Raw genomic sequence first — 14,643 nt, 5'->3', positions numbered from 1 at the left:
TGACATTTACATGATCAATTGAACGGGTGACATTAACACACAGAGTATAATGTTCACACACACACACAACTGGAAATGGAAATTCAAATATTATTACAAATATAACTAGCTGACCAGACCAATAAAATTACGGGTCTTTATAAGTTTTTCACACCTACCTTTTCTATACTTTTTCCTTATATATATATGTATATATATATATATATATATATATATATATATATATATATATATATATATATATATATATATATATATATATATATATATATATATATGTCCAGACCCATAAAATATGAGACCAAACCAACCATTTCTATACTTATTCCTTATTTGCTTCAATATTTTAGTAAAATAATTCATTCTTGAAAATTGCTTTAGAAGCTAAAGATCTTTACACTTACAGAAGTTTGTATGTAATGCAGCACATATGCTAGAACTAAGAAGTCATAGCAAATCTAAAATCTGAGTTTCAAATTTTCAACTTAAATGAGACAATGTTTTGTGTTTTTCAATTTTTTGAGTTTTTTTAAATACAACAACATAAATACAAAAATTTAAAACAAAAAAGACTTGTAGTTATTTAAAAAGTTTTAAAAGTGGCGAAATCCACACCTGCATTTAATTTCCAGAGCCCTTTATTTAAAAAAGGCAAAATCCACACCTTTATTTAATTTCCGTTTATTAAAGGGCCTCTGTGAGAGAAGTTCTGAATGCTGGGAGCAATTATTTCCCATAAACACTCCAAGCTAGTTCTAAAGAAAAATTAATTCTTAAGATATTATAAGTATGTAAAAAGATTCAAAAAATGTAACAGTGTTTTGAGTCTCTTGTTAGAACAAGTCTTACTAACTCTCTGAAAATCCTTTTTGATTTTTACTATAATCTAATATCGATTGGTCCTTGTGTAAAATCACTGTCCTTGTGTCTACCTGACTGAATAGCTCCATTGGTCATTTGTGCACAATCATTGTGTCACAGAAACAATGGAAATCATGTAATTTGTGATCAAAAATATTATTTCAATTTTTTTGTTGCAATTTTTTTTTTTAAAGTTTTCTTTTTGGCACAAGTTAATAAAACCTGTTTATGAAAGGTACTTTCTTTTATTATTTTCCATGGAAAATAATAAAAGGAAGTACCTCTCATAAACTGGGTTTACAAGAGGTACTTTACTGTTTTCATATTTCATCTCATAAAAAAACTTTATTTAATTACTTTATATATTATCTTCTTTATATATATATATTTTTGTATTTTTTATTTTGCACTTTTTTGAGAACTCAATTGTATTAATGTTGAATCCCTTAAAAAAACAATGATTAGTTATTTATTGAATGCAGTGTTTTTTTCTTTTTTAGATTTTTATTTGTATGAGATTTATGATTTTTCCATTTCTCACCATTAATAGCATTTCATTATAATCTACTTTTTTTTTGTTTAACAGGTTAAAGTTTTCAGAGAAAAAAAATATTTATCATTGCTAGAAAACATCGTGGCTCCACATTTGCCAAATTATTACACAGATATGTTTAGAAAACCGTTTCCCTTAGAAAACTTGAAAACCACCACTTTTTATGATATTGCTCCTTCAAATTTTCTTGTATGGTTTTACCAATTATTTATACAGTTATTTTTTGTTTAAACATGTTTACTTTTAAAAAAATTTTGTGTAATTTTTACAATAGAGCATTGGAGATGGATCTAATAGAATACTTATGAGTAAAGGTAGATTTCATTTATATATAAATATATAAAAAAAAATATATATATATATATATATATACATACATAAATTAGTGATTTGCCAGGTACCCCGGGACCTGGTAATTTGGCTGTTTTACTGGGCACCCTAAATTGGCTATTTTGTTGCAGTACCCGGCACTGGGTATCTTGATGTTCTTGATGTTTTTGGCATTAACAACTACATATGGCAAGTTATTCCAAATATTAATAAACCTGAGGAAGAAATATTATTTGCGGACATTGAGTTTACACATTAGTTTGTGTAAATTGAATTTGTGACCTTGAGTGTATATTTTTTTATTAAAAAGAAAATTGATATATTTAGGCTAACTAAGTTAGCACAAATTAACCAATCTTATTTTGTCAAAACAATTCAGCGCAAGATGAACAATTCAGAGATTTTACAAGGTTTTATTACAATTTTTTAATATGGAACCGGTGCCAGGTGCCAAGACTCTTTTTTTGCCGGTACCCAAAATCCGGGGCATATACTGATTCTGAGAAACCTCTTTTGTATATATATATATATATATATATATATATATATATATATATATATATATATATATATATATATACATGTATATATAAATTATGTTAGTGTATTGTATAAACAGAGTGCTCAATGTTCTTAAAGAACAGAGCAATAATATATTAGTAAAAGCACTTATCTAATTTTTATTTCAACACTGTGTTTCATCATTAGTAGGTTCATCTGGAAGAATCTTCTTGATGAACCTACTGATGGTGAAACGCAGTGTTGAAGAAAACAAAAAACTAGATAAGTGTTTTTACTAATTTATACATATATATGTATATATATGTGTGTGTGTATATATATGTGTCTATTTCGCTGGTTATTCGTTTTGAAAAACAGTTAACCGTCCTCATTAACCGTTGCTTAACTATTAAAAAAAAATAACTTTTTAACACGTTTTATTTAACAAAAAGAAATATAAAGTGCTGAAAGCAATTGTTTTTATAAATAATAATCCAAACTCATTACAAATATAATAAGAATTATTTTATTAAAACTAATTACTTACCTAAATTCTTCTCCGCTTCTACAAGTTAAGTTTACCGTTGAAATACTAACTCAAGGATGTAATAATCGATTTTATATAATGTTAATTCTTATTTCAATAATAATTTTATTATTATTTAATCATATTTTATATAATAATAAATCTTGTTTTACGTCCTTGTGCTGCTTTATTTTAGAACTAAATTTAAAGTTTTTTTCTCTCATGTATTTCCTAACTTTGTAAAGTGATTTTTTATAACTACACAATATGGCTCTTATTTGTTATTACTTTTGTAGAGTATCAGTTATACTTTAAGAAAAAAAAAATTATGTCTAGAATAAAAATTAATGTATAAAAAAAAATAATAATCTTTTTTTGCGAAGTATACTCGAAAGTTACTTCCAGCAGCTTGCTGTAAAAATTTTACTAAAATCAGAAGCCACTGTCGACGTGAGCTTGCTTGAAGTTGTGTCAGAGTCTAAATTTAAGTATTTATTTTTTCATTTTTAAATTTCTTTCTTTTTTGAATCATCTTTCGCGTTTTAATATAAATTTGTAAATATTAAGACAAATTCGAAAAATTTAAAAGCCGGTTTTTATTATTTGAATATTGATATTTGATATTCGAAAGGAAATCTTAATATCTGAAATGGCAAAATCAATATGTGTGTCTATATATATATATATATATATATATATATATATATATATATATATATATATATATATATATATATATATATATATATATATAGACAGTTGCTTAAAAACTAAATATTTTGACTTCAAAGCATGTTTAGATGAAAGAGCCCATCAAAAGCTGCACCAAATTTACGTTTCTAGCCCAATTAGAAGCAAAGTTATAGTATTTTGAGTGATCAAAATTAGTGATGGACGTATTAACAAAGAACATAGTATATATTTTTGTGTGAATACATAAAATAAATTAGGAATATATTCTATATACTCCTTTTTTAAAGTTATGTAAAATCTATAACAAGTTATATAATAAATATGTTTATTATATTAATTTTTATTTACATAAATCAACATTTTGTTTCATTTCTTTTTATTTCTACCAAAAATCCTCATTCTGCATCTGAATTCTTTTTGCATTCTGAAATTTTCACTTTCATTTAATTAAGTCTCATCCTTTTGCTGTGACTGTTCCTAAGTACTCCAAAATTATTTATTTGTCTAATTTTTTTCCTTGAACATCAGTTCTTTGTTTTATTCTGATGACAGTAAAAAAATTTTTTACTAAACTTCAACTTACTCTGGTTTTTATATAAAGTTTTAAAAATTTTTGTTTTTTCCAAAACAATTTCTTTAAAAAATCATTCTCTTCAAAACATAAATCTAGATAACTTAGCCATCACATGGTGAATTTTAGTGGCCCCAGTATCCTTGGTGAATTTTAGTGGCCTTAGCACCCTTGGTGAATTTTAGTGGCCCCAGCACTCAGCACCCAGCATCCTTGTGGCCCCAGAACTCTTAGTGAGGTTCATAAGATTAAAAAAAACTAATAAAGAGTTGAAAATATTTTTAAAAAATTTAATATGTACTAATAGAATCAATTAATATAATTAAGTCATATAATCAAAGTTTAATTTTTCAGAAATGAAAATTTCTAAAGAATATTATATTCATTTAAATTTAAAAGTATTTTTTATATATTTAATTGGTTTATTTTTGTAGAAAATTGTCGATGTAAATTACGTTCTATTTTGCTGGAAAACTTCTTATATTCTTGTGAAAAGTTTTCAACGAACTCTTTGGAAATTTCAAATAATTTTAAAAAATTTGGTGATATATTTAAACCAGAAGAACTTAACGATATATTTGGATTATGCGGACATCCATCATTTAAGGTATATTTTTAATTTTATATTATAAGTTATTTCATATTATAAGTTTTTGTACTATTGTGTAAGTATAAATATAATTTGAAAAAAAAAATTAATTATGTAAGTAAAATTTTGGTAATGTAGTAATTTTTTAATATCCAAGATCAAAGCATCTGTATTTAATGTTGGTTACAGCTGCAAACCATCATAAAAATTCTAAATCCATCCAGTTTCTAAAATCTCCTATTTAGAACAAATAAGTTTCACTTTTCTTTTATTAAGTAGGATGAAATGTATAAACATTATTGACAATAGCCTGATTTATGCAATATAAGTCAAACTCGTTTATAAAGTACCTCTCATAGTTTATTTTATCCATTGGCACGTTGTTTTTTGGGGGGTTTTTTTGAGAATGAAAACTTAATTATATTTAAGTAATTTTAATCTTTTATAACGGCTTATTAAACTAAGTTGCTTTCAAAACCAATTTAATCTAAATTAATATTAACACAACTTAAATTTATACATCAAAATTTTTGTTAATTTCCATTATGAAAAAGCATAACTTGAAGTTTTTTTTAACGTTTAATTAGTTTTTAATTGTTGAAATTTTAATTGTTGAGATTTTAACTTCAAGTTGAGAAATAAAAGAACTACAAAAGTGATTTTTTTAGTTTTAAATATTTTTAATCAAAGTTGGTAGTTGTTTTATCTTAAAAGCATAAAAATATGATCCATATTCTTCTTATAAGTAATTTAATATATTGCCTATAAATATATGGATCTGACCTAAAAAGGTAGTTTCTCTAAAAAAAATTGAACAAAAATGTGTTTTTATAATTAATAATATGAAAAAAAACAACAGGTTTTCAAGGTTTTATCATTAGTGGATGTTAGAAATACTGAAGCTCTAATAAGATAGATACTATAAGATAGATATATAGAGATAAGATAGTTTATACAGAGATAAGATGGTTTATATAAACCTAAGATACTGGAGCTCTATAGTAAGAATACAAATCTGTCTCAAATTACACCGGTCAACAGTCAAAGTGTATTGGCGATGAAATCAGCCAATTAAAGCTAATTTTGTTGTGCTAGAAAAATGACATTAAAAAAAATGTTTATCTTTATTTTTTATGACTTTTTGAGTTGTTGGTTGTATTAAAAAGTTTGGTAAAAAATAGACTTGTGTTAGGGTTTCTATTTATCTAACAATGATTACTTGGATATTGAATACATAATATTCAAAGTATTGAAAAACTTGCTTTGTTTCAATAAATGTTGGTTTTATTGTAAGAAGTGAAAATATTTAAATTATTTATCTTTATGTTAATGTTTGTTAAAATCATGAAATGTTTTTTTAACAATGTTCTGAGTATGTTTTTTTACTTCAGCATGGGTAATTGATGAAGTCATCATTTTCAGTAGTTGACTTTCCAGCAGGCTTTCACTTGCAACTTCTTTTAAGACTTCCTCATCTCAGTAAACTTAGTAATGTCATTGTCATAACCAAATATATAAATGATTTCAAAATTCTCTGCTGCCCATGCACTGGTGCGAGCTTTTAAAATATAATCTAAAAATTGGTGTTGAATATTCCCTGGTTCTAAGAAGATTGTTGGTGTCATAAGTACTTCATCTCAACATCCATTCATTTTTTTTCGTTTTGACACATTTTTACTTGTAAACTTTATTTTAATTCAATTGTAACTGATTTAAGCTTTCAAATGTAGGTTTAAAAACATACTCTGTAGTCAAAAGGGTTTGGTAAAAGGGTTGCTAAATTTTCACTTTTTTATTGCAGTTTCAATTGATCAATTCAAAAGTAAACTTGGTTAGTCCTTTTAGCCATATATATATATATATATATATATATATATATATATATATATATATATATATATATATATATATATATATATATATATATATATATATATATATATATATATATATAGTTCAATAAATTGTTGCATTTGATAGTACGGAAAGTAAAAAATGATTCTTTTGACAACAGATACGTTACTTTTAATTACTTTTGACTTTTATCCAACATTTCCGTGTTGTCAGAAAGTTAAAACCATTAATTTAATTACAAAATAATGGTTTTTGTAAAAACCTCAAAAGCGCAAATTTAATTAACCAGAATGTTTTTAAAAACATTCTAAATGTTTTTAAAACATTCTGAATGTTTTACTTTAAATCATACTGAATTTACTGTAAATCATGCATAAAGTGTAGTTACATCGATTATCTTATAGCAAAGACTCGCAAAGGAGTGCTGCTACATCAACTGACAAATAAACCAACAAAATACGGATAAACTTTGTGACAACCAGTTAGGACTGAGGACTAATGGTGAAACACAGTGTTGAAGTAATCAAAAATTAGATAAGTGTTTTTACTAATTTATATATATATATATATATATATATATATATATATATATATATATATATATATATATATATATATATATGTATGTATGTGTATATATATATATACTACTGTGATCAAAAAGTAAGGTGAATTTTTTTATAAAATGAAAAATCTTAATTTATTCTTCCAAATCTGTATCGGCCCGCTCACAATAATTCCCCCCGGCCCCAATGCACTTTTGCCAACGTTTTTTCCAGTCTTCGAAGCATGCCGAAAAGTCCTCGGTAGGGATAGCCTTCAATGCGCGTGCCGATTCACGTTGGATCTCTTCAATGGACTCAAAACGATTTCCCCGGAGTGGTCTCTTGAGCTTTGGGAACAGCCAGAAGTCACACGATGCTAAGTCGGGCGAATACGGTGGTTGTGGAGCAACATGGGTAGAGTTTTTGGTGAAAAACTCACGAAGAACCAGTGCTGTGTGCGAAAGCGCATTATCGTGGTGCAAAATCCAAGAGTTATTGGCCCATAATTCCGGTCTCTTTTTGCAAATAGCTTCACGCAAACGTCACATAACGCTTAAATAATATTCCTTGTTGACAGTTTGGCCAGTTGGAAGGAATTCGTAGTGCACGACACCACAATAATCAAAGAAAACAGTCAACATGACCTTGATTTTTGAGCGACTTTGACGTGGTTGCTTCGGTCTCGGCTCGCCTTTTTCACGGTATTCACTCGATTGGTAGGTTGTTTCAGGGTCGTATGCGTAGACCCAAGTCTCATCGCCAGTAATAATTTGTTTGTAGACGTCTTGATAGTCAGAAAGCATTGCTTCACACGTTTTAACGCGACGCTCTTTTTCAAAGAAATTGAGAAATTTCGGCACCAAACGTGATTTGAGTCTTCTGAGGCCCAAATGATCCTTCAAAATCGCTTGCACCAACCCAAATGATATTCCAACCATGTCAACAAGGTCTCGAATGGTTAACCGACGATTTGCAAGCACCAATTCTTTGATTTTGTTGATGTGGCGATCATCAATCGAAGTCGATGGTCGTCCGGAGCGTTCCAAGTCATCAACACGTTCTCGGCCTTCTTTGAAGTCTTTGTACCACTTGTAAACATTTTTTTGAGACATAGTCTTTCCACCAAAGGCCTTTTGCAACATTCAATACGTTTCAGCAGCAAAAATATCATTCCGCAAACAAAATTTCATAGCACATCTTTGCTCAACAAAATTAGACGTGAAAATCGCCGAATGCACTTTTGGTACTTCAGAAACAAGCGTAAACAAAAAAAAATAATTATGAGTTTGACATGTAATTTGGCGCAAATGTTAATGACATTCCTACCAACTTAAAAATAAAAAAGATTGGACGATTCGAATAAGGCGGGAAGTTTAAATTAAAAATTCACCTTACTTTTTGATCACAGTAGTATATATATATATATATATATATATATATATATATATATATATATATATATATATATATATATATATATATATAATATATATATATATATATATATATATATCCATATATATATATATATATATATATATCCATATATATCCATATATCCATATATATAGATGTCGCTAAAAAGATCTATATATGTTTACGTGTATTTATGTGTAGGTATGTAACAATGACATTAGTTTAACCCAGTCAGCTGCTTGCAAGATGTTTGAGCATGATATCATTAGCTTATTACATGAGGAACCAGAGCTGAATTTAAAATTGGATGATATCATAGGAAAATATCAAAAAATGTTTTGCAGAACTTTGAAAGTTACTGATTTTGGATATACTACTGTGCATGCCTTATGTGCAAATCTCACTGGAGGGATTGTTGTGGTTTGTATATATTTTTAAAAGGTGCTATAAATAATGATTTTGCCGGTTATTCATTTGAGAAATCAGTTAATCGTCCCCATTAACTGTCGGTTAACCAACTAACTAGTAATAGTGTACACATGCACTGTATGTATTATGATAATGTAATTATTTTATTATTATTTTGTTGTTAATCATAATGCATAATAAATAAACTATTTTTCTTAAAATTACTGAAAATAATATATTAAACTAGGCTTGATCAGGAAATGCCTGCGATCGCACTCTAATCTTGACCACGCATACAATATTTAATTGCGACATTGATGTTTTGAGAACATTCAAGTTTAAGTATGTTTCCGTGTTTGTCCGCATAACAATTAATTTTTAAAATATACGCTAAACAATTAACTTCACAACTTTAATCTTTACTAATCAAATGTTTTTATATTGATTTTTATATTTTATATATAAAAATTTTTTATATAAAAGTATTTCTATATTAGCAAATGTTTTAGAAGCATTTGCTACTATTTGATTGTTTGAAACAACGCTTGATTAGTAAAGATTAAAGTTATGAAGTTAATTTTTAGCGTGTATTTTAAAAACTAATTGTTATGCGGAAAAACACGGAAACATACTTAAACAGGAATGTTCTCAAAACATCTTGTTGTGGATTATTCGCTAACACTAAAAACCCGCCAAATCTACAAATAAAGATATTCTATTGGTTTAAAAAAAAACGCCAACTAAGCAAATTAAAGTACTAGAGTATTCTGAAGAATTTTTCTTTAAAATTGTATTATTGATATTTGATAAGTTTTTATCGAGATTTCTATTGTAAATTGTTATAAGAGTATATAACAAACAAATTTTTTATGATATTGTCTCCCCTCATACATCCTACAAAGCAACATTATTATCTGCTTTCTTAAAATACTTCCATACAGTGCTCTTCTTGTGGCTAGACATTATGCTCTGAACAAATTAAGTATCATATTGAAAAAAGTAACCTTAGATTATATAATATGTTTCATTATTCATGCAGTTAAGTTTTATTATTAGGAAGTTGAAGTTAAACCTAAAATTTTTGTTAAAACTTTTTACAAAAGTTTTACCATGTTGAATTTGTCATTAAAAAAAACTTAATATAATTTAATAAAATATTATTAGATATTATTATAAAATATTTATAAAGTCATCATTAATTGCAAAAATTAGAAATATTTATAAAGTCATAACTAATTGTGAAAGTTTGTTATCAAACTCTTTCGCTACCAGCCGCTATAATCAAAAAAAACTTTGCTGTAACCGCACATTTTTTACAATAAAATTTGGATGACTTTACACTGAAAACTAATTAAAGTTTGAATAGTAAACTCCGTTGAAAGCTTAATAAATTTGCTTAATTTATATAACTTTTTAACACATTTAATTTAACAACAAGAAATGCAAAGTGCTGAAAACAATTGTTTTTATAAATAATAACTAGTCTAAACTCATTCCAAATATAATAAGATTTTTTTTTTTAATAATTACTTACCTAAATTGTTATACGCTTCTACAAGTTAAGTATACCGTTGAAATACTAATGCAACTCAAGGACGTAATAATCAATTTTATATAATGTTATTTCATATATTTAATAATAATTTTATTATTATTTAATCATATTTTATATAATAATAAATCTTGTTTTATGTCCTTGTGCTGCTTTATTTTAGAACTAAATTTAAACTACACAATATGGCTCTTATTTGTTATTACTTTTGTAGAGAATTATATAAACTTAAAGAACAAAAAAATTATGTGTCTAGAATAAAAATTAATGTTAAAAAAAAAATTAATCCTTTTTTGCGAAGCATACTCGAAAGTTACTAAGCGTCTTGCGGTAAAAATTTAACAATAATCATAAGCCGCTGCTTGCTTACAGCGTCAGCTTGCTTACAGTTGTGTCAGAGTCTAAATTTAAGTATTTATTTTTTCTTTTTTAAATCATCATTTGCATTTTAATATAAATTTGTAAATATTAAGACAAATTCGAAAAATTTAAAAGCAGGTTTTTATTATTTGAATATCGATATTTGATATTCGAAAGGAAATCCGTATATTCGACTATCCGTTTAACCGACAAAATCTAGCTATAAATATGTTTGCATGCATTTTAATATGGCTGTTATATTTCTATCTTAAGGTGAAGACAATTAATAATGAAAACTTGGTTGAGCTTGGTTCACTAGGCAAGATTTACTTCAAGTGCAAAAGTGTTGTTGATTTTCATCATGGAGCTCTGATGCTTTGTAACTTTGCTACAGAATATCATAAAATGCATGGCACACAAATTAAACTGGCAGATTATGGGTTCAAAAAAATATTGGACCTTATTACTTGTTTTCACAAAATATTTTTAGTTCACACTGAAGAAAAAAAGAAGTTAATAATTTCAATTGAGCACCTAAGCAATTCAATTAGTCAAGGTATGTAAGTTTTAGTATACAAGTATAAATCAAAAAACTGTTTGAAGACAATGTTTTCAAAGTTATCTTAACTTTTTTGAAAAGAAGAAAGAAAAGTTTTTTAAATAAGTAGGGTACAGCTTAAGTACTCTTAACTGTTTAAAAATCTTATTGTTATGACTTATTGAAAAACTTTAAGAACTTTCTGCCCAAAATAAGTATTTTATTATGTCTTACAATGTTGAGTCTTACTAACCATGTCTTTTACTCAACCATGAATCACATGGATTACAAATTACTATCATATTTTTATTACTATAAATTATGTATACATATTTATAATAATTCAAGAAACCTTGAAGTATCTTATATACATATTTATAAAATTTCAAGAAATCAAAAATGATATAGAGATGCAATTTGCAAATAGTATTAAAAAAATTGTCATTGTGTTTTTAGATGTACTTTTATATATAATTGTCATGTCTAAAAACACATTCTAAACCAAACTTTACCAAGTAAATCTTCCAGTAAAACTAATATTTTACTAGAATATTTAGGCAAACAACATTATTAAAGATTCATCTTAAAGTTTAAACAAACCAAACTATGGCTTAAAAATTAAATAAGTCCCATTTAATATAACATTTTTATACAGTTATAAGAGAAAGTAGGACGTGCCCTACTTTTTTTTTTAAAAAAATTATTTTCCTAATATTAAAAAAGTTAAGATAACTTTGAAAACATTTTTGTCTTCAAACATTTTTTGGGATTTATACTTATTAAGTTTTATTTTCATATTTCATGCGGTAGTGGTAGAGCGCTCGCTTCATAAGCATGAGGTTCCGAGTACGATTCCCACCACGTCCCTGGTAGTACCGCGCTCAACTTGTTTCTCCGCGCAGCGGCCTTGTTCGTGTTTCGGAGTTAATGAGTTGAGAGAGGGTTATAACCACAAGTAGCCTCCTCATCTGTAGTGGCCTTTTCGGCCTTTGGGTGGTGAACTACAAAAAAAAAAAAAATTTATAAAAAATGAATAAAATAAATAAAGTGTCAAGATTGTGTTAAGATTCACTTAGATGCATCAATGGTCAAAGTATGAATACATCCAGTTGTTGCTACAGGTGCATCAATTACATGAATTATCTGCTTTAGATTGCCTAAAGAGTTTGTTAAAAGGACTGTACGGTTGCATAAATGTTACTATAACATCTTGCTCAATATTGCAATTTCATTTATCATACCAATCCAATGAAACGTATCATATTTACACAGAATAAATTGACCAAATTTTAATGTAATAATGTTAACTTGCTAATTAGGTTAAACTCTTTAAATACCAGAAATTTTTTTTTTGGTATAATAACATTTTCACTTAACATCTTCACTTGTTTGTTTAAGATTAACTGTATTTATTATAGGTTCTATCAATTATATAGTATATATTCTGTATTTATTTAGTATATATTCTATAGTATAGATTCTGGGTTAAAATGATAATAGCTGCTAGTTCCAAGAAATGTTTTTCTTTTTCAATCTTAAAAAAAATAATCCCCATAATAATGTTTGCACAGTAATCAAACATTTTATTACAGTTCAATATCTGGTCATCAATGGGCCTTTGTTATTGCATTCGCAGTTAATTCTTTAACAGTGCCACTTATACCATCACATGGTGGCTTACCATGTGGTCATGTTACCATGGTTACCGTGACTTGTCGCTTCTCTACAACAATCAAATCTCCTTAAACCTTTTTACAATAAATTAGTTTATGATAAGTATCATTTAACAGTTTTCCAAAATCACATAAATCCGTTCTTACTGTAAAACTAACCATTAAGTTGCATTTCAGATTAAATTAAAAATAAGAAACCAATAGTAATTAATGAAACTTAAACACCATGGTAATGGAAAACTAAACAGTAATTGAAATTTTTATGTTTTTTTAAATATATAATTTTGAATCTTCAAGTGGTGTTATATAATTTTCAATCTTCAAGAGTGGTGTTGTAAAATTTTGAATCTTCAAATGGTGTTATATAATTTTGAATCTTCAAGTGGTGTTATGTAATTTTGAATCTTCAAGTGGTGTTATGTAATTTTGAATAATTTAAGAGGTGTTATAATTTTAAATCTTCAAGTGGTGTTATAATACTTTAAATCTTCAAATGGTGTTATATAATTTTGAATCTTCAAGAGATGTTATATAATTTCAAGTCTTCAGGTGGTGTTATAAAATTAGGATTTTTAAAGTGGTGTTATATAATTTTGAATCTTCAAGTGTTGTTATATAATTTTGAATCTGCAAGTGTTGTTATATATTTTTAAATCTTCAAGTGGTGATATTATTTTGAATCTGCAATCTTCATACAATATTTACAAAAATTGCCTAATATTTTGTTGCATGTCTTTTTTTTTTTTCCACTTTGATTGGTCTTTTGGGCATGCTGTTGACCAATTTATGGCATGTTGATATTGGAATAGTGTACCATGATGTTTTCACAGCCTACCACAGATCCTTTAGTTCCAAAGCTTTTGTTTTCCTACCTCATTCTTTACAATTTTCCATAAATTGTCTATTGGATTTAAATCTGGCGATTATGCTGGCCAGTCCAATTGTCTCATACCATTATTTTGGAACCATCTCTTTGTGATAGAAGCTGTATGTTTTGGATTGTTATCTTGTTAAAGTATCAAGAGCAGCAGCATGTTATCCTCAGCATAAGGAAGCATTATTTCTTCAAGTATATTAGTATAAACTCAGCTTTCATAGTGTCTGTTATTAAATAGATAGGACCAATACCAGATGGCGAGAAACATCCCCACACATGTTCCCACCACCAAATTAAACTGTTTTTTTAGTGTAATGTGGGTCAAACTCTTTATTTAGTGGTTTGCGGACAAACTGCTTACCATCTGGTCCAAAGATATTAACTTAATACAAATTGTAGAAATTGTAGATCATTTTTTTTAATATTATAATTGAAAATAAAACTATTAACTATAATAAAAAAAAAAATAATATAATTATATTACTTTTAAAAATTATGAATATTTTGCTGATTATAATACAATACAGCAAGAAATGTATTCCTAAACATAAACACATGTTTAAATAAAGATATTTACTAAACATAAAAGCTATAAAAACTACTGATTATGAAATATTGTCATATATGTATATTTATATATATATATATATATATATATATATATATATATATATATATATATATATATATATATATATATATATGAATATTCGCTTCAACGAAAATTGTTGCCAATATATAACAAAGTTTAACTTTTTTCTATTTCAAAAAAAAAATTACTACTATTATGGTGGTT

General features: G+C 26.6%; 1 protein-coding gene across 3 annotated transcripts in view; it reads left to right on the top strand.

Annotated features, from left to right (window-relative positions):
- LOC136083911 (meiosis regulator and mRNA stability factor 1-like) overlaps positions 1–14,643 on the top strand; it is a 49,132-nt gene that overhangs the window by 23,429 nt on the left and 11,060 nt on the right. For all 3 annotated transcript variants that reach the window (XR_010640192.1, XM_065803841.1, XM_065803840.1), the window contains exons 11-15: positions 1,448–1,603; positions 1,689–1,728; positions 4,470–4,642; positions 8,641–8,859; positions 11,033–11,315. Coding sequence is in view for 2 of the 3 variants with exons in the window: in XM_065803841.1 (XP_065659913.1) it covers positions 1,448–1,603; positions 1,689–1,728; positions 4,470–4,642; positions 8,641–8,859; positions 11,033–11,315 (871 nt within the window). In the remaining variant the exon portion in view is untranslated. The remainder of the gene's footprint in view (positions 1–1,447; positions 1,604–1,688; positions 1,729–4,469; positions 4,643–8,640; positions 8,860–11,032; positions 11,316–14,643) is intronic.

This window comes from Hydra vulgaris, chromosome 08, assembly GCF_038396675.1.
Source record: "Hydra vulgaris chromosome 08, alternate assembly HydraT2T_AEP".
NCBI classification, from domain to species: domain Eukaryota; kingdom Metazoa; phylum Cnidaria; class Hydrozoa; order Anthoathecata; family Hydridae; genus Hydra; species Hydra vulgaris.
The sequence above is the reverse complement of the archived record's forward strand: the minus strand, read 5'-3'. Positions and strand labels throughout refer to the sequence as shown.